General features: G+C 47.9%; 1 protein-coding gene across 2 annotated transcripts in view; it reads right to left on the reverse strand.

The window, feature by feature from the left end:
* Positions 1-12,380: 12,380 nt before the first annotated feature.
* The window catches only part of CHRNA7 (cholinergic receptor nicotinic alpha 7 subunit), a 143,743-nt gene continuing 132,058 nt past the window's right edge, over positions 12,381-24,065 (reverse strand). For both annotated transcript variants that reach the window (XM_078375839.1, XM_035303599.3), the window contains 2 exons: positions 22,147-22,256; positions 12,381-17,169 (listed from right to left, as the gene is read on the reverse strand). In XM_078375839.1, the coding sequence (XP_078231965.1) occupies positions 16,651-17,169; positions 22,147-22,256 (629 nt within the window). In that variant the 3' untranslated portion in view covers positions 12,381-16,650. The remainder of the gene's footprint in view (positions 17,170-22,146; positions 22,257-24,065) is intronic.

Consider the following 24,065-nt stretch of genomic DNA (forward strand, 5'->3'; position numbering starts at 1 on the left):
ACCTTCCCCTCAGGATCACAGAAGCCCCCTCCCACTGCTGGTCCCGACTAGATGAGCAGGCCCCTCCCTGCTGCTCAAAGTACAACCAGAAACCTGGCTCAGAGGCAACCAGAACTCTAAGTGGTGATCAGAGGAAGGCGGACTGGTTTGGGGACCCCAGAAGGGGAAGGGAGGCACAGCGACAGGGTGTTTTATGCCCCCAAGTCCAACAGAAGGTGACCCCAGCCTCGCACCCATGGCGGCCAGCTGGGCTTGCTCCTGCTCTGATGGAACAGGGCCCTCTGACAATACCAGGCGAGCCTGACACCACTGACGGAGGAGCAACCTGAAGTCCTGTCCACATAAGAGGCCCTGGGAAGGCTCTCCTCCCCACCCAGAAATGCCTGGGGGGGGGTGTGGGGAGCACCTGCAGGGGATCCAAGCCTCTTCTTCAAGCAACCTGAGCTGGGACACACTCGGGGCGCAGCCTGGGGAAACTCAGTCTTGTCCTGAGGCCACATCAGCAGGGATCCTGAGAGTCCCAAAGACCCCAGATAAACCAAGCAGAAGAAAACAACACAGCAGCGACTCTGGAAATTAGACGCCAGTGGGACCACAGCCTGCCAGATGGGTCAGGATCCAAGTGCCAAACCTAAACAGGCCACTGCCTTCTAAAGCAAAAGGGTCACAGGGGACCCAGGTCACCTAACACGACAGGCAGAACGTCCATCACACAACGGAAAACTCACCGTCGTTCCAAGACTGCAGAAATCACCACCATCAGCTGCTGCCAAGACCCAGGTATCGGATGCTGGAATTATCCACCGAGGGCTCCAAGGTAGCTGCCATTAAACATGCTTCGGCAATGACAGGTTCTCTTGAAATAAATGAAACACTGGGAGATCCCAGCCCTTTCCTCACAGCCCCAGGGCTGGCAGCCACCGCCATGGTTCCCTGTCACACCTGAAAGCCCTCACTGACTCCATTAGGGGCGAGTGCCTTTGCCTGTCACACCTGAAGGCCCTCACTGACTCCATGAGGGGCGAGTGCCTTTGCCTGTCACACCTGAAGGCCCTCACTGACTCCATTAGGGGCGAGTGCCTGCCTGTCACACCTGAAGGCCCTCACTGACTCCATTAGGGGCGGGTGCCTTTGCCTGTCACACCTGAAAGCCCTCACTGACTCCATTAGGGGCGAGTGCCTGCCTGTCACACCTGAAGGCCCTCACTGACTCCATTAGGGGCGGGTGCCTTTGCCTGTCACACCTGAAAGCCCTCACTGACTCCATGAGGGGCGGGTGCCTTTGCCTGTCACACCTGAAGGCCCTCACTGACTCCATTAGGGGCGGGTGCCTACCTGTCACACCTGAAAGCCCTCACTGACTCTATTAGGGGCGGGTGCCTTTGCCTGTCACACCTGAAAGTCCTCACTGACTCCATGAGGGGCGGGTGCCTTTGCCTGTCACACCTGAAGGCCCTCACTGACTCCATTAGGGGCGGGTGCCTACCTGTCACACCTGAAAGCCCTCACTGACTCTATTAGGGGCGGGTGCCTTTGCCTGTCACACCTGAAAGCCCTCACTGACTCCATTAGGGGCGGGTGCCTTTGCCTGTGTAACCACTCTTCATAGGAAAGTGTCCCCGTTCACATGGCTCCAGGGGTTTCTGCCCCCCCTCTGCAGCAAGTGAGCGACTGAGGGGCTCTGCAGGGCTAGCAAACATTCCCCTGGGGAGACAGAGAAGATGCTCTACATCACAGTCTCCCAGAAAATGCCTTGAAATCCTCTTTCAACACCTTTTCCTCCCAGTCCTTCTGTCCCAGCCCGTGATCAGTTATTCACTCATCAGCCACGTCTTGTCGGTTGCCGTTTTCCATCTCGTGTCTGAACTATAAAATCCCATCCTACATCTCGCCTTAAGACTGGAGGGAGATGGAGCTCCCACTGCCACACCTGGTCAGCCTCCCAGCATGGGGCTCAACACAGTTTGGGCAGAAGTGGAAAGAACATGCTGTACCTTCTGGTTCCTTTTCCAGAATCTAAAGGCAACTGAATTATACCATTGTCTGGCCCAGAGCCAGCCTTCAGTCTCCCCTACACTCAGGGAAAGTGCTAGGGAATCCCAAAGACCCCCACAGTGCCATCCCCCACCACTCTCCTCCTGCTCACCCTGGCCCTCCCTGGTCTCCTCTCATGCACACCTCTCAAGGTGCAGCAGGCGCTGCCTCTGGGACTCACCCAACCCTGTCCCCTCTGCTCCCCTCTCACAGGCCATCCCCCCACCCACACACTTGTCCCATCTGGCTTGCATCAATGTTCCATTACTAGTTCACCAGCTGCCCACCGACCTCCGGCTCCACATCGTGGCTGTTTCTCCCCCTTCTCATCTCAGCCTCCCAAGTAGCTGGGACTACAGGCGTGCACCCTGCACCTGGCTAATTTTTTGTATTTTTAGTAGAGACAGGGTTTCACCATGTTGGCCAGGCTAGTCTCGAACTTCTGACCTCAGGTGATCTGCCCACCTCGGCCTCCCAAAGTGTTAGAATTACACACATGAGCCACCGTGCCTGGCCTAGGCCCTGTATTTCTGACGTGTACTTTTTGGTATTTGGGTCTAGGGAAATAATCACTTAGGAAGAGGCAACCGACAATGTCTTTCTCAACTTTTCTTTTTCCCACCAGAGAATGTGTTGCTGGATGGCATTGTCAAGTTGGCAGGAGGAATTTGTTAAACTTCAAAGGAACGCCTGTTTGTCATTTAAAACAAGAAGATGGCACCTCCTGTGTGGGAGGAGTGAGGTTTGCTCCTGCAGAACATAAACTTAGCTGACATTTTTGAGTGCTTCTTGTGCTCTGGTGTGTCCTGGAGACTGTCTCTGCGGGTACTACTGTTAGTCACTGGAGTTTGGATGGTGGGTGGCCTGCTGGAGGTCAGTCGGCAGAGGGCAGAGCTGGAACTGAAGGTGAGGTTGCTTTTGGGCCACCGTGTTTAGTCACTGGGCTAGAGCCAGCACGGAGAGTGCAGAGGGAACAGAATGGCCAAGCCTGGTGCCTTAGAGAGGTTTTGGGAGGCAGGACCCAGCATGCTTGTCGGGATGTAATGCCTTAACTCAGCCCTAAAACACTCCACAGGAAGCTTGGACTGCAAGGCCCTGGGGATGTTCATTCGCAGCCCCGGCCCTGCCCATGCCTTGAGGAAAAGCAGTTTTAGGGACCGCTTGTGTTTCAAGAATCATGGTATTAAAGAGTTAACCTTTCAAAGCAAGATGGTTTTAGCCAGAGGGTCTGCATCCCCTTCTGCGGCAGACCCTGAAACACAGGCCACCAATCTCCATCCTCTGCCATTTCCGAGGAAGAAAGGACAAAGTGAGCTGGGGTTAAGGAAAGCAGCCTCAGGATGTTGAGTTCCTAGTCCCAGTTCAAACAGCTGTTTGTGTGAGGCTGGGCAAGTCACTGGGGTGGGCCTCAGCCCCCTCATCTGATTTTACCTGAGGCGCCACCAACTCTAGGCAGTCCTCCATGATTGTCCAAGGCTGGATCCCTCCCTGTGTGGCCTTTATCTATTTATCTACCTAATTCCCTTTCTAAGAAGGAGCTCCTTCCAGCTAAAATGCTTTTTCACGACTGCACTCCCTGTGTCTGGCAGAGGGGCCAGCACCTGACAGATGCCTCTCTTAGTTGCTGGGGCTGCCACATGAAGCACCACAGCCTGGGGCGCTTGACACAGACTGCATTTCCTCACAGTTCTGGGGGCTGCACGTCCCAGACCGCGGTGGCCAGGGCTGGTTTCTCCTGCGACCTCTCTCTGTGGCTTGTAGACGGCCACCCCCGACTGTGTGTGCACTCTAACCTCATCTTCTTAAATGCTTTAAGTTCACCGTCGTGGCCTCATTTTAATTCCATTACCTCTTTACAGGCCTTATCGCCAAGTAAGATGACAGTCTGAGGTGTGGGGTTAGGCTTCAACATGTAAACTTGAAGACTCTTGATTCAGACCACAGCACGGTCTTCCACGTTTCGGCAGAATGTACTGAATCTCAGCCTACAGTCCAGTGGGGTCACATCGACGTGAAATCTGAATTTGAGCTGTGGCTTGGCCTCAGCCAGTTGGCTTTGGCTCGCCTCTGCCCAGTTATTTCCAGGAGTCTGGAAGCAAACACCTACTGCTGGCCCCTACCAGTGCCTGCTCCTGCTCCTCCTGACAGCAGGGTCCCTGTCTCCCCCAGTCACAGACACTTGAATGAGCCCCCGTCCCCGTGGCCAACCCCCTGTCTCCTGGGCCCAAAACTCTTTGGCGGAGGCCCCAGTACATACCAAGACCATTTTCAGAATGACTTCTCCATAATTTCTCTTTATGGCCAGACACCAAAGTCCCCCAGACCTGACTCTGGAACAAATATTCTTATCTTTTCTACTTGAACTAACCTTAAAAAAAAATGTTTGGAACCTGATGCCATAGATGAGCTCTGAACTTCTGTATATTTGGAAATTCTGAGTCAAATTGAATAGCATGAACTTGTCTTTTCCACAAAGGATTCGAGACACTGTTTTTTTAAGAGACTAAGCACATGCCCCTCTCCAGACAGCACCCAGGGCTTGGCAATGAGGATGCTGGAGGGGGTTCCATGTGGTCACACAGGAGCCAGAGAAGCAACAAGGTTGAGCAGGGAACAGGGGGCGTGCTGAAGTACGGCCGGGACTGCAGAAAATTGTAATTCCAAGTGGATGGTAGCTTCTTGAGCATGATGACGTTTGAAAAATGCAACAGAAGTTGATGTTGGGCTGCAGTGCCTGCTTATCCATGGGGGCGGGGGGGGTGTTCCAAGACCCACAGTGGCTGCTCGAAACCTTGGGTAGCAGTGAACCTTATGTACGTTTTCTCCTGTACATACATACCTATGGTCAAGTTTAATTTCTAACGTAGGCACCTAAGAGATTAACAGCAGTAACAATAAAATAGGACAGTCGTAACCATATAGTGGAATGAAAGTTATGGGAACGTGGTCTCTGTCACAAAACATCTCATCACCCTCACCTGTTTTCTCACTGTGGTTGACCACAGACAACTAAAATCACAGAAAGCAGCACCACAGGCTGGGCGTGGGGGCTCACGCCTGTAATCCCAGCACTTTCAGAGGCCGAGCTGGGAGGATCATTTAAGGTCAGGAGTTCCATGCCAGCCTGGCCAAACCCCATCTCTACTAAAAATACAACAATTAGTAGGGTGCGGTGGTACAAACCTGTAATCCCAGCTTCTCGGGAGGATGAGGCAGGAGAATCACTTGAACCCGGGAGACGGAGGTTGCAGTGAGCCAAGATCATGCCACTGCACTCTAGCCTGGGCAACAGAGCGAGACTCTGTCTCAAAAAAAAAGAAAGAAAGAAAGAAAGAAGGAAGGAAGGAAGGAAGGAAGGAAGGAAGGAAGGAAGGAAGGAAGGAAGGAAGGAAAGAAACACCCCCGATGGGAAACTGTATGGTGATTACCAAAATGTGCAGGAGGAAAACATATCCCCACTTTAACCCCGACGGATTAATTTCACCAAGAGTATCTTTATCTTAAATGATAGTTCAAAATAATATGTTTGGAAAAACAGCTACACTATTAATATTAATAAAAAGATACTAACTGGCAAATTCTTGGCTATTTTCATTTACCACAGAAAGAAAAGGGGGCAAATATAGTTGGAAAAAAATTAAGCTCCACAGCTTCATAAGGTCCTTCAGTGTAAAGATGAACAGCTTAAACATGAGGTGAAAAGCATCTGCCACGATCTTCTACAATTACTGTGAATGTAATTTATCAGCAGCGTTGGTGCTGAGACATTACACGCTCTCTCCGTTGTTACCTGTTGCCCAGAATATGAGGTCAGTGACTTCATCAATGCATTGCGAGTGGAGGAAGGATCAGAGATGTCGCTGCCCAGAAAACAAAGCAGAGAGCGGCGGCAACACAGAGTGCCGGAGCCTCCCGCCACACTCTTCCAGGTGCTGTGGCCAAGAGGACAGAGGGAAGAGGGTGGTGTGCACCCGCAAAGGACAGACCCTGAATCAGTGCCACCCGCCCCACTGTGCCTCCAACCAGAATAGCGGCTTCCTCTCCCCACCCCATGATGCCAGTCTGGGGCGAGGCTGATTGAGAAGAAAAGTTGTAAGTTGGAGGGAAGGAGTTTTAGTGAACCCACGGGTGCAGAAGCCCCGACTGCCACCAAGGATCTCGGCAGAGGCAGGAAAGCGATGGGAGGGAGCTCCTCAGCTGTCTCCCCTGTGGGCGGGAAGGAAAGGGCATGTGACTGTCACCAGATTCATGCTCCCACCGGCCCTCCAACTACCAGGCCTGACAGCCAAATCCATGGACGTTTCGTCTGTCCTAACTGGAGGTTGACGGGTGTGAGGACAGAGGTCAGGACATTTCGCTGGGAGGACATAGCTAACTGAGAATGCTGATAACAGCTCTCTCACCACAAAGACCCGGAATTTCATGAATTAGGTCAATAAATAACAACACAGACCTCCTCCCAGGGTAATGCCTAAAGTGTCATGAGGCACTAACAGACCAACAGCATCAGCAAAAAGGCAAAGACAGAAACACCCGGCCGTCCATCCTGGGGGCTGGCCTTCCTCTTAGAACCCCAGGCCAGGAGAGCAGGAAGAGGAAGGAGCATGGTCTGAAAGCGGCTCAGAGACCTGCTCTTTCAGAGAAATCCAAAGGTCCAAACAAAGCGGCCTAATTTAAGCAAAGGTCAGAGCGAAATAAATGTCTAGGCACACACTGCAGGCGAAGCTGAAGAAAGGGTGGACCTGCCGGGCGCGGCGGCTCACGCCTGTAATCCCAGCACTTCGGAGGCCAAGGCGGGCGGATCACGAGGTAGAGAGATCGAGACCATCCTGGTCAACATGGTGAAACCCCGTCTCTACTAAAGATACAAAAAATTAGCTGGGCATGGTGGCGCGTGCCTGTAATCCCAGCTACTCGGGAGGTTGAGGCAGGAGAATTGCTGGAACCCAGAAGGCGGAGGTTGTGGTGAGCCGAGATCGCGCCATTGCACTCCAGCCTGGGTAACAAGAGCTCTCAAAAAAAAAAAAAAAGAAGAAAGAAAGAAAGGGTGGACCATGGCCTGTGAAGACAGACGCGGATTTCCTTCCGCAGCAAAATATGTAACTGAATCCACGCAAGAAAGTTCTCCAAAGTGTTGTGTAAGAACATTTAAAATCAATACAAAATTGATTTTAATTTAAAAAAAAGAGCCAAAAGGTAGAAAACCAAAATGAAAGGTAAATTGTAGAGCTCTGGAAATTAATTGAAGAGCAAAAACTCATTTCAGAACAGGGGAAAAAAAAAAAACCCATCCAAACTGTAAACAGCAGGAAACAGAATAGACGATGCCAAAAGCTACCATCACAGAGGAAGAACTGTAGATCTCCACTGGGAACACCAGGCACAACGCACTTCTGCATATTCCAGCCAGAATGAGCAAAAAGAAGGAAAATTCATTTTGCATAAATAAATATACCATGTATGCGATGGAAGGAAATTAATTTCAGAGAGTAAATGTTGTAACTCGTGACTTTGTAAAAAGGACAAAGATAATTACACTATGAGAAGTGAGGAAAAGGGAAGATTACCGCGAAAGTGAGTGAATGGCCCACCCTATTAAACATCTTTCAGTTTTTTTCTCCACAGTAGTCAACAGATACTCTTCTGAATCGATAAATACTAAAGCATGTCACAGAGTGTTGTATAAGGAACCTGCAGAAAACCTAAAAACTACAAGACAACTAATAATATGTTGGGGTTTGGAGTGAGACAGGGAAAATGAATAGAAACTGTCGGGCTGATAAATCACAAACTTTAGGTTCAATTATATGATGTTAAATTATATAGGTGACCACGTGAACATGTAAAAGCAATAAATCATTTTAACCAAAGGACTGCACATATATCAGAGGAAGGGCGAAATAAATAAATAAAAAAGAATGCAAAAGAAATGTTAATTACAGGTATGAAAAGATAGTAAACCAAGTATATCAGCAATACGTATTAAAAATATAAGTGCAGATCCAAGACAAAGAACCCTAAAACAAAGTGCCTTAAAAAGGTTAAACTCAGCTGGGCCCGGTGGCTCACGCCTGTAATCCCAGCACTTTGGGAGGCTGAGGCGGGTAGATCACGAGGTCAAGAGATCAAGACCATCCTGGTCAACATGGTGAAACCCCGTCTCTGCTGAAAATACAAAAAATTAGCTGGGCATGGTGGCACGTGCCTGTAATCCCAGCTACTCAGGAGGCTGAGGCAGGAGAATTGCCTGAACCCAGGAGGCGGAGGTTGCAGTGAGCCGAGATTGTGCCATTGCACTCCAGCCTGGGTAACAAGAGCGAAACACCATCTCAAAAAAAAAAAAAAAAAAAAAAGGTTAAACTCACAATTATGAGTATAAAGTAAATAAGAAATACAGATTGCTCTGTATCTCTAGAGCTCCTAACACCCTTGTAATTTCCTGAGTGATGGGCTACCAGGAGCATCTTTGGGTTCCTGGTGTGCAGCTTCCAATCCCCTGAAACTTCCTGGTTGATAGGGAGCATCTTTTGTTCTAATGAACAGTTCTTGGTGGGATCCTAGATGGGGGCTGGTCACCAGAAAGACCGAGCCGTGATTAGAAGCTTGGTCCTTTCAGCCTCATACCCCATCCTCCAGGGAGGAAAGAGGAGCTGGAGATTGAATCAATAATCAATCATGCCTACATGATGAAGCCTCCTTAAAAATTCCTAAGTACAGGTGAGAGAGCTTGAGGGTTGGAGAGCACGTGTTGCTGCTCCTGGAGAAGTCGTGGAAGCTCTATACCCACCCCTACTGTGCCTTTCCTTATGCGTTGCTCCCATTTTATAAGAAGCTGCTGTATTCTTATAAGAATATTCTTTATAAGAAGTAGGTAAACATAGCAAAGTGTTCCCCTGGGTATCCTTTATAAGAAGTGGGTAAACATAGCAAAGTGTTCCCCTGGGTTCTCTGTTCTACCAAATGACTGGACCTAGGAAGGGAGTTATGGGAACCTCCGATTTGTAGCCAAGTTGGACAGAAGCTGTGGGTGACCTGGAGACCCATCACTTAAATCTGGCATCTGGAGCGGGGCAGTCCTGGGAATTGAGCCCCTCCCCTGTGGGGCCAGCGCTAACTCCAGTTGGTGTCAGAGTTGAGCTGAACTGTAGGACGCCCAGCTGGTGCTGGAGAATGGGTCGGCGTGGGGAAAACCCCAGACACGTGGAGGCGGGAGGTGTTTTGTGAGTGTAAGAATAAACGAGGGAGGCATCTCAGCAAAAGAAATAAGTGGGGCTGATTTTAAAAACAGACAAGTGTGAATTCAAGGTAAATACTGAAAATAGAATGAAAATCTGGTATTCATTGTTAACATCCTGTGGTAAATGGAAGGATGATTGAAGGAGGAATGTGGCTGACAGGGAGCGTGGCCCCACCAGGCCAGTGAGCAAGGCTGGGACTGGAGCTCCCAGACACCTGTCCAGGTCCTTCTCAGAGAGGGACCCATTCACAGGCACTGAACATACAAACCCCTCAGAAACACCTCAGCACATTAAAAACGTTAGAAAAAGTACCAAAGGCATTGTGCTTAAAGCATACGGTGATATCACTAGAAATTAATTTTTAAGTTAAAAAATGTGTGGAGTGTTTTACTCAACACAGCTCAGCTGAGGCTGGTCTGAGTGCAGCGGGCGTACAAGGAATTGATGACAGCCTGTTACAGGTTTCTTTGCTCCTTCTGTATTTCCACTGTGCTTCACTCTACTAGCCTTTATTTTAAAAGTCTATTTGAAGAAGGTACAAAAATTGACCTGATAGAATATCCAGAAAATGCCAATAAAAACATCGCATTTAAGACATAGGGACTGCTGGTAAAGCTTTGATCAGAATAACATGCAGAGCTGAAAATGCTTCCCTGATTAAATTAGACAGGAATAATTGGAAACATGTGGGTTAGGTACCTACTAACTAACTTAGAAAAACAGCAACAAAGTAGAAGAGAACCTGTAACATGGATGACTCGAGGACATCATGCTAAGTGAAATAAGCCAGTCACAAAAGGACAAACGCTTTATGAGTCCACTTGTATCAGGTACCTAGTCAGATTTGTAAAGAGCAAAAGAAGGCCGGGCACAGTGCCTCAAGCCTATAATGCCAGCACTTTGGGAGACCGAGGCGGGCAGATCACTTGAGGCCAGGAGTTCGAGACTGGCCTGGCCAACATGCCAATGTGGGCTTTGTGGCATGTGCCTGTAATCCCAGCGACTCTGGAGGCTGAGGCAGGAGAATCGCTTGAACCCAGGATGCAGAGGTTGTAGTGAGCAGAGGTTGCACCACTGCACTCCAGCCTGGGTGACAGAATGAGGCTCTGTCTCAAAAAAAAAAACAAAAAATCGAAAGACCAAAAGGAGAACGGAATGGTGGTTGCCAGGGACTTGGGGGAGGGTGAATGCGACTGGGAAGCTGGCGTCAGGGTTTCAATCTGGGAAGATGAAGAGAGTTCTGGGGATGTGGCCGCGAGGATCACACACACGCGAATGTATTCAATGCCACTGGTGGTACATTTTAACTTGGTTAAAACGGTAAATTTTATGTTATGTATATTTTACCAAAATTTAAAAATATACAATCATTTTTAAAAAATAGAATGAAAATATTAAAAATAAAAGCAGAAATTTAAGAACTACAAAACATAATCTGTTGATGGGAGGTATTAATCAGAAGGCAAACTCACAGAACTCTAACACAGCAGCAGAGGAAATGGCCAGACTTGTCTGGATCTGCCATTTGTCACATCTGCAAAATGTGACATGTGACCGTGGAGAGAAGACAAGCGTGTGACCTGCAGCACTGCAGACACGGCTGTGTGCAGACACGGGGGGCGTCTGACCACAAAGAGTTTCAGAAAGATAGAATCTGTGAGCCCCATCCCCAGGGGCCATGACTTTGAGGCCCCTTCCCTCAAAGTCAGGACAAGCTACTGCATTAGAAGGTCAAATGCATATGGAGACGAAGTAAACAGTGATTTAAAAAGAAGCCATGGGGCCGGGCACAGTGGCTCACGCCTGTAATCCCAGCACTTTGGGAGGCCGAGGTGGGCAGATCACGAGGTCAGGAGATCCAGACAAGTCTGGCCAACTTGGTGAAACCCCATCTCTACTAAAAATACAAAAATTACCTGGGTGTGGTGGCAGGCTCCTGTAATCCCAGCTACTCGGGAGGCTGAGGCAGGATAATCGCTTGAACCTGGGAGGTGGAGGTTGCAGTGAGCCGAGATTGAACCACTGCACTTCAGCCCAGCAACAGAGCAAGACTCCAACTCTAAAGAAAGAGAAGGAGCCATCCATGGTGAGGTTTGAAACGTTTATGATGGACAGAAGTTCAAGGGAGGCTGGGAAGGTTTTGTCCCACAGAAAAAAAGAAAGAATGAGAAAAAGTTAAATTATGTAAGAGTTACTTCCTGAGGTGTGCGCCTTCGGAGGGCTCGGCTTAAAGCTTCTGGCTAGTGCAATGAGCAGCTACATCTAACCCACCTGTGCTGTCTCGACTGGTTTGCTCCACAGGCTCCCAGGGCCCAGGGGAAGGGATGAGCCATGTCCTGGGCTGGAGATGCTCCTGCAATGGTTGTGGCTTGTGCTATGCTGCCTCCTGCTGTCACCTGGGAGGGCTGGGTCAGCACAGGGACCCCCAGGACCCTGCAGACAGGTCCCCAAACTACTAAGTCTAAGGGCCTGATGTCTAAAAATATAAACCAATAAAACTCACGGCAAGTTAAATAAGCCAGGAGAAGGGGGAAATGCACACAATTACAAATGGAAAAAGCAGAAATAACTGCAAATACAGAGGAAACAAGACACCTGAAGTGCCTATACTGCAAAACTACGCAACTATGTTGAAATGTGGACGGAATTCATTTTATTTTTAAAAATGTAATTAAAATGGTCTCCAGAAGAGCTCGAGGACCTAATCTACCTGATGAGAGAAATCCAGAAATATACCACAGCGGGCCCAGACAGCCCCAGCTAGTTCTTTTACACTTAAATAGAAAATAATTCAAAACCAATAGATGGTTATAGAAAATAGAGGTTTCTTTTCTTAAGTCAGCATCAATTTAAATCAAATGTGGACAAAAAAGCACATAAAAGCAAGCTGTAGAATGCTTAATCTTAATTAGAAATATTGATAACCACAGTCATGATACTAATAAGTAAAGAACATCTCAGGAATATAGATTTAGACTTAAGGATTCTATTAATATAATTAAACATACTACTAGAGCAAAGGAAAAGACCTTCCGATAATCCCTCTGGATACTGAGAAGGTTCTGGTAAAAACCTAACATCTGTATTTCCCCCAGAGAGCCTTCACAATTTGAGAACACACAGGTACTTTTTTATTATGGCAAAGAAAATACATGTCTTCATACAAGTTAAACACTGAGACATTAAAACATCCCACTGTTGTCAAGAACAAGAGAAGTAACTGTTACTCAACACCGACCTCAAAGGAACCAGATTCAAGAAAGAAACACTGGAAAAGAGAAGTCAAAAGGAAATCTCAGAAATGAGTAGGAATCACAACTTGTGGTCGATTGTAACATTTATACATGAAAACCAACTACTTTCTTATACATTGGGATAAAATAGAAAATAAAGTGGAGTAAATCATTCCGTTGGAAACGGTAGCCACATGATGAACCATCTGGAAAGAAGCAACTATAAATTCATAAGATCTCAACAAAGAAAATCATAAAACCAATAAGTTAATAAAATTAGACTTAAACACAAGATTTCATGCTTTTGAATAGGAAGACTCAATCTGTAAATTCGTTGTGACTCTAATTTTTTTAAAAAAGATTCACATGAGAGAGATTCAGAGCTGAAGGGACTGTTGAAAGTATTGATATTGGTATGAGCAAAGCTTTAGAAATTAAAGGCATTCATACAGAGATAAATAAACAGAACAGAAATAGAACCAAACACTTACAGAACTCTAGTTTACAAACAAGGTTCCATTTTGAAGAAGCAGGGAAAACACTATGACTGTATTTCCAAAATTAATTATTACATAGTAATTGATATAACTGGCCACCACATGAAGGAAAAAGTATGGATCTTTCCCTCGTTTCCTGGAACAAATGAATTCCAGGGAGTCAGAAGATGTGAAATAAGCAAATGAAACCATAAAGTTTCAGAAAGAAATATGAGCAAGTTTATTTATAATCTCATGATGAGGAAGGCTTTTTTTTTTTTTTGAGATGGAGTTTCGCTCTTGTTACCCAGGCTGGAGTGCAATGGCATGATCTCGGCTCACCGCAACCTCCGCCTCCTGGGTTCAGGCAATTCTCCTGCCTCAGCCTCCTGAGCAGCTGGGATTACAGGCATGCGCCACCATGTCCAGCTAATTTTTGTATTTTTAGTAGAGACGGGGTTTCATCATGTTGACCAGGATGGTCTCGATCTCTTGACCTCGTGATCCACCTGCCTTGGCCTCCCAAAGTGCTGGGATTACAGGCGTGAGCCACCGCGCCCGGCCCAAGGAAGGCTTTTAAAAACTGGAAACGAATCCCACCATTGACAAAGAAAAATACTGATAAATTGACAACATAAAAATTTAAACTCTCTCTATGCCAATAAATAAGGAAATCAATAAATAACATCAAAAGACAAATGACAAAATTATTTTAAGGACATAAGACAAAAATGTCCCAAAGTGCACAAACAAATTAATTAAGAAAAAGCCAAATAACGCGATTAGGAATTGGGTAAAAGATATGTTTATAAAAATTAAAATTACAAAAAATTGGAAAAATGTTCCATTTTTACACATGATAATCCAAAATCAGAATAATATTCCTAAATATCATGTTTCACCAGTTGTATCGGGAAAACATCAAGGTTGAAAATACCCCAGGCTATTATAGAAAGCTGAGGAACTGGGCCTTTTTTTGTACTCTTGACGGAGTTACATCCATTGATCAGTTTCTAGGAGATAACCTGCCAATATCTATCAAAATTTTAAATACACATAACCTTAACACTCAGCAATTCCATTTCTAAGTTGGAATTTACACCAAGCTTTAGTCACAAAAGTATGTCAAGATGTATGTACAAGCATGCCAATTATAGATTTGTGTATAAAAATAAAAACTGGAAATACCCATATGTTCACCAGTAAAAGGCTATTCAAATAAATGACAGTCCGCTGAGACAGTGGAATGCTGAGCAGCTATTAGGAGGGATGAGGTAGATCTTTATGTTATTACGGGACAGCCTCTAAGACGAAACACCACGTGAAGAATGCAAGGTGCAGAGCACTTCACAGAGTGCAGTGCTGGGAAGGGATGTCTCTCTCCATGCCCCCGTCCCTCTCTCTTTGGCCTCTTACCTTCTTTTCTTCTTTTCTAGAAATGCCCCGAGAAGCTCATTAATGGTCCTCTCTGAGAGAGAAAAGAGGCGGTATGGGAGGCTGTTTTTAACCGCTTATACTTTTCTAACTATGTGTACATCTATTCCCTATTATTACTTTATTAAATGACAGAGTAGTTATTTCAGGGGTCAAAATATGCACAACTTTGGTTTGCATTTTATGTGTTCCTGTACAAACCCCAAAAGGTTTCTTTTTTAAGCAAAAATGTGGGAGGGATCAATTCTGGGATAATGATAAGAAATGAAGCATTTCTAGGTTATCTCCTAGAAAGCATTCCCTTTATATATCAAAACACTTCTACTTGTTTCTAAAGACATTGTAATAGAAAACAATAAATAAAAATCTTGTGCATGGTTCATCCATAGCATGTGGAAGGAGTGACTGCTGGAAGAGCCTGCTCCAAACCACCTGGGGCTGGAATGCCCTGATTCATCAACTTTCTTGTAAGTGAGGTCTCTTCCCTTAAGTCACACACAGGTGCTTGTGCACTTACACACACACACACACACCTTGAACACACACAAGCTTCCACCTTCCTCTAGTGCAAATAAATTCATGTGAATTACCCAGAAATGAGTGAGCTGGATGGCTGGAAAAACACATACGATTTATTTAACTCTGAAAATAAAATCTTCCCGCATGACGTTCCCATCTCAAGGGTTAGAAGCAAATTTAAAATCTCGAGGGGCTCAGAAGCCTCCTACAATTTTGAGGTCTGAGCAGCTGTTGGACGATACCATGGAACAGGAGAGGTCTTTCTTGGCAAATTACCCTCTGACCTCATTTAAAAAATAAGACAGAGAAGAGGCAAAGTGATACTGTCAGCTGGATAATCTAAGGGAAGGGCTGTATCAGCAGTTAGGTTTCAAAATTAAAGTTTCTCTTGTTTTCAAGTTGCTCATCTCCAGGGAATCCACCCATGGACCTTGAGCCAGCTTTCTGGGCTGCACCTGTCATGGACGGGCTCGGGGCAGGCAGACTCCAAAAGGCCAGAATCTAGAGTTGCTGGCCTGTCAGTCACTGAGGGTCTGCCAGCTCCTCCCTATCCAGAGCACTGCGGCCTGGATACCTGCCTGCCACTGGCCAGGTATCCAGAAAAGGGATGGGCCACATCACCCCCTCCTGGCACCTGCTATAGTGGGGACCAGAAGAGTTCCCAGCCCCCACTTCCTGGCCCTGACACACACAGATAGGGCCTAGGAATATGCGGTATGTTCATTTGATGATGTGCATTTGTATGGATGTGCACGTTTCTAAGACTAATCCACTCCAGTGCATGTGAATCAGCTAACACATTTATTTTTTTCCTTAAGCCCACATAAACGGCTTCACTTAGCTTCAGCTATTCTTTTGGGCTGTTATTTCTAGTAGAACTCTATGTGTCCTGTGGGTTCTGCAGAATAGGACAGATTTGCTCAACACCTCAGTGTCTGAGAGCAGTGGTGCTTAGGAGTTATCTGAAATCCACCAGAGATGCTCCGTGGGGCCGGGTCCTTGTTCAGAATAAACGGAAACCCGTGTCCCTTTGATTTCCTTGACAAGGTCGGTTTGCAGAAGCCAGGGAGGCTGGTAAAAACATCCTTAGCAAGACCCACAGTCTCTCTCTCTCTAACACAGAAACCACATAAAACTGCTTCCCTCTACCAATAGTCTTTGATAGAAAAAATAAAAATAAAAGTTGAATTGCAGAAAAGCCAGCAGATTTAGTTTTTAGTTTTCAGTTTCCGTTTTTTGTTTTCCTTCCACCAGTCAATTATTGGAATGGATTTGGTGAGTGTGGTTTATTTTAGCTTCAATCTAGGTTTGTACACAGGCAAAAAGCAAATGTTGACTTTTCAGGTAGACCTTCGTGGCAAGTGGCATGCAGACATGCAGAACCAACTGTCCCGGCGGCGGCGAGGAGCCACTGGGAGCTCTCTGAAGGGCTTTCCAGGCAGCGGGCTCATGGGCAAAACGACCTCTCAGAGTCCCTGCTGACCGACAGCATGGACGGGCCAAGGGGATCGGTCAGCCCATCTGAGAGTACTGAGCAGAGTGCTGAGACCCTATCACCTACAGTAACGAGGAAACCACAAGCAACACGACCGACAGCCCTACGGGAACATCGGAGTTGTCACGTTTAATGCTGTCCTGGATTAGCACCCCCAAATCTCCCCAAGCCAAAGGCCTTGCCCATCTGTGCGTTTCCCACATGTACAGAACCAGGCGCGGCTACGCGAAGTCTTTGGACACGGCCTCCACGAAGTTGGGAGCGGACATCAGGATGCCGATGGTGCAGATGATGGTGAAGACCGAGAAGGCCATGAGGCACAGGCGGTCCACCACGCAGGCCGCGAACTTCCACTCGCTGCACACCGCCTCGCTCTCGTCCTGGCAGCGGAAGCGGTTGGCGATGTAGCGGACCTCCTCCAGGATCTTGGCCAGGTCCGGGTCCCCCTCGGGGGGCTGCCCGCCGTGCAGGAGGTGCTCGTCGTGCGTGGGGGAACAGGTCATGCGGCCGCACACCACCCCGGAGTCGGGGGTTGGGGCACAGTGCACGCCGTCCAGGCCGCGGAAGCCGATGTACAGCAGGTTCCCGTTGCTGGCGGGCGGCGGCGCCACCGCGCTCATCTCCACGCTGGCCAGGCTGCAGCGGCGCCGCGTGTGCTGGCAGGCTGGGCGCACCTTGTCCTCCCCGGGCCTCTTCATGCGCAGGAACCACGCGCACCAGTTCAGTAGGACGACTCTGGTCTGGGGAGACAACAGAACGTTAAGAGCGGCCCCCAGGCGGGCATCGGCTGATCCCGACAACGGCGAGATCCTACAGGGCAAGGCCTGCTTCGTGGGTCCTCGGGTGTAGCAGATGTCACAGCACCAAAACAATTAAAAAAAAAAAAAAAAAAAAAAAAAGAGGCCGGGCGCGGTGGCTCACGCCTGTAGTCCCAGCACTTTGGGAGGCCGAGGCAGGTGGATCACGAGGTCAACAGATCGAGACCATCCTGGTCAACATGGTGAAACCCCGTCTCTACTAAAAATACAAAAAAAAAAATTAGCTGGGCATGGTGGCGCGTGCCTGTAATCCCAGCTACTCAGGAGGCTGAGGCAGGAGAATTGCCTGAACCCAGGAGGCGGAGGTTGTGGTGAGCCGAGATCGCGCCATTGCACTCCAGCCTGGGTAACAAGAGCGAAACTCCATCTCAAAAAAAAAAAAAAGAAAGAAATTTAAAAGCAGATGATTTTAGCAGGTAAGCAGAGCCTGCGCTTGACAAGCACTCAGTTCAATGTGAGGCAAGACTCAAACTGAGGCACCCTGAGAACAAGCTACATTTTCCTCCAGGCCAGGCACACTGCAAACTCAGGGAAGGCAGCCTCGAGGAAGGAGAAGGCTATCTGAGCTGCGTAAAAAGGGAAAGTCAATTTCCCTCTCTGATCCTTGTTCATCTGTAACCTGGGGAACTTCAGACCTAACTCTGGCTCCCAGACTATGTGTGAGGCACTCTGGAAGGCCACTGAGAATTCACAAAGAGTCCTGGGAGGTCTGACATTTTCAAATGCAACCCCAGCACATCCACGAGACACCAGGTGAACTTGAGGCCTGAAACAGTTCAGGCTTCCAACATCAGATTACCACATCTCTTATGATGTGAGCACTTTGCAAAGCTGTTTTTCAAAGTTACCCTGATAAAAAGCAAATACCAAGGAACTTCATGTGAAACAGAAACCAGGTTAGTGGTCTCCAATCTGATCCCGAGATTCGAGAGGCCGTGCTGGGCCCCATAGGGGCTACATTGTTAAGGCATACATACTTATTAAAGTGTTTTGATTTATTTAAAAAGAGAGTCTTGGGTCTTATTTCTTTTGGCCAGGGGCTCTGTGAAAAATTTCCTGAGACACTAACGTGCTATGAACCAAGGAAATTTTGGAGCATCTAACCTAGCTCACTAAGCTTCAACGAAGACTGAGTAAGATAATGTCTGGGAGAGTACTTTTTTTTTTTTTTTTTTTTTTGAGATGGAGTTTCGCTCTCGTTGCCCAAGCTGCAGTGCAGTGGCGAGATCTTGGCTCACCGAAACCTCCGCCTCCCAGGTTCAAGTGACTCTCCTGCCTCAGCCTCCTGAGTAGTTGGGATTACAGGCGTGTACTACCACGCCCGGCTAATTTTTTGTATTTTTAATAGAGACAAGGTTTTGCCATATTGGTCAGGCTGGTCTTGAACTCCTGACCTCGTGATCTGCCTGCCTTTGCCTCCCAAAGTGCTGGGATGACAGGCATGAGCCACCGCACCTGGCCCTGGGAGAGTACTTTGAAAAGTTGAAAGTAGAAGTTGGCAAGCTTTCCGTGAAAGGCCAGGCAGCTACTCGTTTCTGCCAATGTCACATGCACTGAAGGCGTCAAATGGATGGCCATGCTTTCTAAAGTAACTTATTTACGAAAACACTTGGTGGACTGGATTTGGCCACCTAGGCCAGTTTGCTAACTTCTGGTCTAAAGTATGTCCTAGAGTGCATGAAAGAAGCTGGAGAAAAACAACCATAGAGTTTTTCCAGGTTTTGCCTCTCATGGAAAGAAGGGAGACATCTAAAGCCTCCATCTAGGTAAAGCAGCATTCTTGCAAGCCGATCCAGGTAAGTGTGTGAAAAGTGGGCCCTGTCTCTGAAATTATCCAGATCCTGATTCCATTTATATTTTGTTTTATGATTGTGGGGAAATTCCATCAGTGACCCAGAAGGTATAGCTCCTATCTTTAGGAAATAAACAGATAGTAAGTTGCGCAGTTCATACCTGCAGGGCTTTCGTTCTTGGTATCTTCTTATACCATCTTACCAAAAATAACTGCAACAAACAGGTTTGGGGACAAGAACAGGGAAGCACAAGACCAGTTTCGTTGCAGCTATAAAGATAACCCTTTGTTTCCCATTGTTCTTTACAAGCAGGCAGCAATCTGCATGTCCTGGAAAGTTTGGGTCTGCTGACCTTGGAGAGTTTGACCTTGGACCACATGTGAAACCTTGGATGAGCTGGGTCCTCCATACAAGGCTCATGAGACAAGTCATCTCACTTGGGCCTTTCAGGGTCCTGTGAAATGAGTATAATCCCCTCACTTTACAGACCAACAAACTGAGGCTCAAAGAGGCGAATAAACTGGCCCAAGGACATACAATGAGTAAGTAAGCGGTTATGTCACTTAACATGTTTAGCCTTTCCCAGCCTCATCTGTAACAGGGGCTATGAGGTTCTCTTCAAGACTCGGGCAACTTTAGCCCAACCCCTCTGCGAAGGCACCAGAAAGCCTGAGCCAGCTCCCCGGGGAGGCTGCAGGGCCTTGAGTGTGCCTGCACGCAGCGGCAGCTGTGCACACGGGGAGCGAGCAGCAGCAGGCACTTCTCCCTCCATGGCGGGGTCTACACGTCCCCTGGTGCACATCTCAAGCTCATAAGATCCACACTGCCAAGTCAATTTTGAATTCCATGGCCTGAATCATTAGCTTTCAAAGCCAACGCATTTGAAAGATGAAATTATCCTCTTGGCCGTGCTCTTGACCTCTTCTGTTAGGCTACAGTTTTGTTTCTGGCTGTGAAATGTCACATAATGCCACTGCACCCGGCAGCATCTTCTTCATAGCCACAGATCATAATAAAAGTCCCTCGGAGGCTGTTTATGTTTCAAATACACATAGAATGAAAGAAAAATGCAGTGTGTTATGTAAAGTGGGAGAAATGTATAAAAGCTTCATCTTTCATTTGCAGCCAATTGGTTTTAATAAGCTTTTATGCTGAGAGGTGAATATGCTCTTAATTAAGATTTTTTCTAGAGCAGTGGAGTGCTCCAGTCATTAAAAATGGTTTTGTGTCTCAATGTCTTAATTCTCTTATCTTCTCATCAGTCAAAATACTTATAAGAAATGAGAAGAAGTGTTCAGGTTTTTGTATTTGCATAAACAAATACTGGAAGGAAAAAGAAGGAATTCATTCAAATGGTTATCAATATTGGTGGCAGATGCAGGGTAAGGGGCAGGAATGCGAGCAGGGTTTCCTTACGTATAATCGCAACTTTCATTTTATTTTGACTTTGGAAACAGGTAAATGTATTACCTGCTTCAAACTGATTGATGGAGAGACAGAAAGACCAGCAAACAAGCTCCCAGCTCTCAGGGCTCCCACCTCTGGCCTTGCATTTTCCTAAGTGTGTCAGGGTTGTAAGGAAGTCAGACAAAGATACAGGTGAATGTGTGCAAATGTACCCCAGTGTTTAAAGGGGGGTCTTCATAAAACAAACCTCAGGGACCACAGTGATATGGTCTGTGTGTGAGACATCACCATGCAGGCTAAGCTCACACTACTGCTGGCGCAATGAGCTAAAAGTGAGTCTTTTTTTTTTTTTTTTTTTTAGAGATGGGGTTTTGCTCTGTCACCCAGGCTGGAGGGCAATGCATCATCATAGCTCACGACAGCCTGGAGCTCCTGGGCTCAAGTGATCCTCCCACCTCAGCCTCCCAGGTAGATAGGACTACAGGCACACACTACCATGGCCAGCTCACAAGTAAGTCTTTACTAAATAGTGTATGAGAGGAATGGGCCATGTGGGTGAAACTCTGGGAAGAAACAGTAATTTTGTAAAGCATTTCTTAAGAAGTTGCTAAGTGAGCATTTGGATAACTAAACTACTGCACAATGAATGTTTCAGGAGGCCCAGAAATCCCCGATCCCTGGAGGGCACCTGACTGCATCTCACCCCTTACAGCTGCATTTCGCTTACTGGTGATTCCTAGATTCCCTTCTGAACTGAGACACAAGTGGTCTCCAAGGACAGGCAGCATTTGGGATGTGAGGGCATTTTGAGCTCCCCAAATCCTTAAGCCAGGCTCTCTAGACCAGAGGATGGGGAAGCTTTACAGAGCCCACATGAAGGGAGGAAGGGCGGGCCGGGGCACCTTTCCCTGGCATTGGGTTTGGTTTCTGTGAGGTGGGGAAAGCTCAGGCCCTCCCTAGGCCCTAATCAATGTTTCCTGACTGCCAGGCGAGGGTGGGTACAGAACTTTGGACACGTGACACTGCAGGAGAGGATCCCTGGGTGGGTGAGCACCCATGGATGTGGCGGGCATGGTGCCAACAGCTGGGGCAGGGGTGGCACGGCCCAGGCTAAGCTCACAGGCTGTGGGATGCAATCCTTATGTTTCCATCCGTTCCCTTTTATCCCCTCCCCCTTCCCCACTGGTGATGATTAGTCTTTGTTTTATAGAGTTCTGGTTGGATGATATCCGTGTAAGTACTGCATGTACATATTTGTACATGGCTCATTCTGTTTCTTACTCTTTTCACTCCTCATTCTGTTGTGAAGCCTCAACCGTGCTGCTACACGTCTGTCTCATCTGTTGCTTCCAAGTGCAGCACAGGGCTTCCTGGCGTACATCAAAAACGAACGAACAAACCAACAAAAAACCCCAAAAAACTAGCTTCTCAAAACACCGTGCTGGAAGAACACACAGAGCGGCCAGCCTGAGAGCCCGACTCCCGGCGTCAGATTAGACAGCAGTGCCACGGGGCACCCAGGAACATGCGCACCATCACTGCACGCTACTCAAAGACACACCAATGGGTGATGAATACAGAAACTAAGCTATTTCTTTAGGAATGCCCATTTTTTGTGTGATTTTTTACATCGATAAACCCGCGGAGGCGCCTCCTTTGGGGAGGGGCTCCAACTCCATCGGGGGTGGGAGGAACGTACCCACTTGGGCATCTTGCCGCCATCGGGGTCGTGGTGGTGGTACTGCAGCACGATCACCGTCACCACCACCGAGAGCCCCACAATGATCATGGTGCTGGCGAAGTACTGGGCTGTGGAGAGAACAGATACAGGGTGAGACCCGGGGCTCCCGCAGCATTGAATGTCACAAGACAGGCACAGCCTGACCAGGTTCTCTGGCCGTCAGGGCCTCGGGGTGCAGTGATGCCCATGTGCTGGGCAGACAGCCTCCTGCCACCAGCCAGGTCTGCAGCCCACATTCTAGGTGGGCAAAACCAGCCAGCGCGCTCTGACTTCCCGCCCACGGAGTGGCCTTCCCTCACTCATTGCACTTCCATGCACTCTGGCCTTCTTGTCGGTCAGTAAGAGCTAGCATCGCCTGGCAGGATGCTGAGAAGGTTGCTCCTGTGAGTCAATACTGGATGTGAGGGTACACCAACCACCCAGTGTCTATGCTGCAGGCCTCACCATGCTCGAGATACAACGAGGGCAAACCTGCACAACACCTGTCCGCCACCTGTCCGCCACCTGTCCAGCCCGAGGAAGGGGTCAGTGGCAGGGGCTTTTCAGGACAAGAACTTCAGCCTCAGCTTTGGCTCTGATGGGCATCGGTGTCCTTCCACCTGGGCCCAGGTGAGAAGCAGCACGGAGCATCTGAGTGCTTCTGCCCTGGTGCACTGGCTACCGGCTGTGAGTTTGGAGTGGATGCTCAGCCTCTTTGGGCCTCGGCTTTTCAATGGGGATGGGGCAAAGGATGATGTCTGTGTCCCCACAAAGTTCATGTGTTAAAACCTTAGTCCTAACTGGGATGGGATCTGGAGGTGGGGCTTTGGGAGGTATGAGATTGTGATTTATAACAAGAAATAGGTATTTGGTCTTCCCCCCATTTCCGGGCACACAGCTCCTAAAACCCTTGTTTGCATCTCTGAAGTCATCAGTGTCTTTTTATATGCTAAGGAGATAATTTATGGTTGAGGTTCCTGGATAGTTTCAGGATGGGGGTTGATTGCCAGGGGAACCAGCCAAGTAATTAGAGAGCTGGAACCTTCAAACCCTGTCCCCCTTCCCAACCCTTGACCCCTGGGGAGGAAAGAGGTACTGAGGGTTGAGTTGATCACCAGTGGCCAATGATGTAATCAATCATGCCTATGTAGTGAAGCCTTCATAAGAACCCAAAAGCATGGAGTTCTTCAGAGACTTGCCCAGTGCTGAACACGTGGAGGCGTTTGGAGGGCGATGTGCCCAGAGACGGCACGGAAGCTCCATGCCCCTTCCCAAATACCTTGCCTTACGCATTTCTTTCATCTGATTGTTCTTCATCTGTACTTTATAATTAATGCATAAACGTGAGTAAAGTGTTTCCCTGAGTTCTGTGAGCCATTCTAGTAAATGACTGAACTCACAGATGCGGTTTTGGGAACATCCCACCGATTTATAGACTGTTGGTCAGAAGCACGGGAAGCCAGCACTTCTAACCGGCATCTCAAGGAGAGATGGTCTTGAGCCTTAATCTGTGAGTGCCATGCTATCTCCAGGTAGCATCAGGACTGCAGTGAACTGCAGGACACCCAGCTGGTTTCCAGTAACTGGTCCACGTGGGAGAAAAGCCCCCATTTGGTGTCAGGAGTGTTGTGTGAGTAGAGAAAGGGTGAGTGATTTTCTCAGAGGACTTGAAGAGGTCTGAGGGTGCAGCCCTCATGAATGGGATTAGAGTCCTTCATAAAAGGAGGCTAAAGAGCTAATTCATTCTCTGCCACGTAAGGCCACAGCGAGAAGAGGGCCATCTGTAAACCAGGGAGTGGCCCCTCACCAGAGCCCTGCTGGCACCCTTACCTGCGACTTGCAGCCTTGCAGAACTGTGAGGAATAAACACCTGTTACTGAGCCTCCAGGCCACAGCAA

Source organism: Callithrix jacchus, chromosome 6 (genome assembly GCF_049354715.1).
Source record: "Callithrix jacchus isolate 240 chromosome 6, calJac240_pri, whole genome shotgun sequence".
Taxonomy (NCBI): Eukaryota; Metazoa; Chordata; class Mammalia; order Primates; family Cebidae; genus Callithrix; species Callithrix jacchus.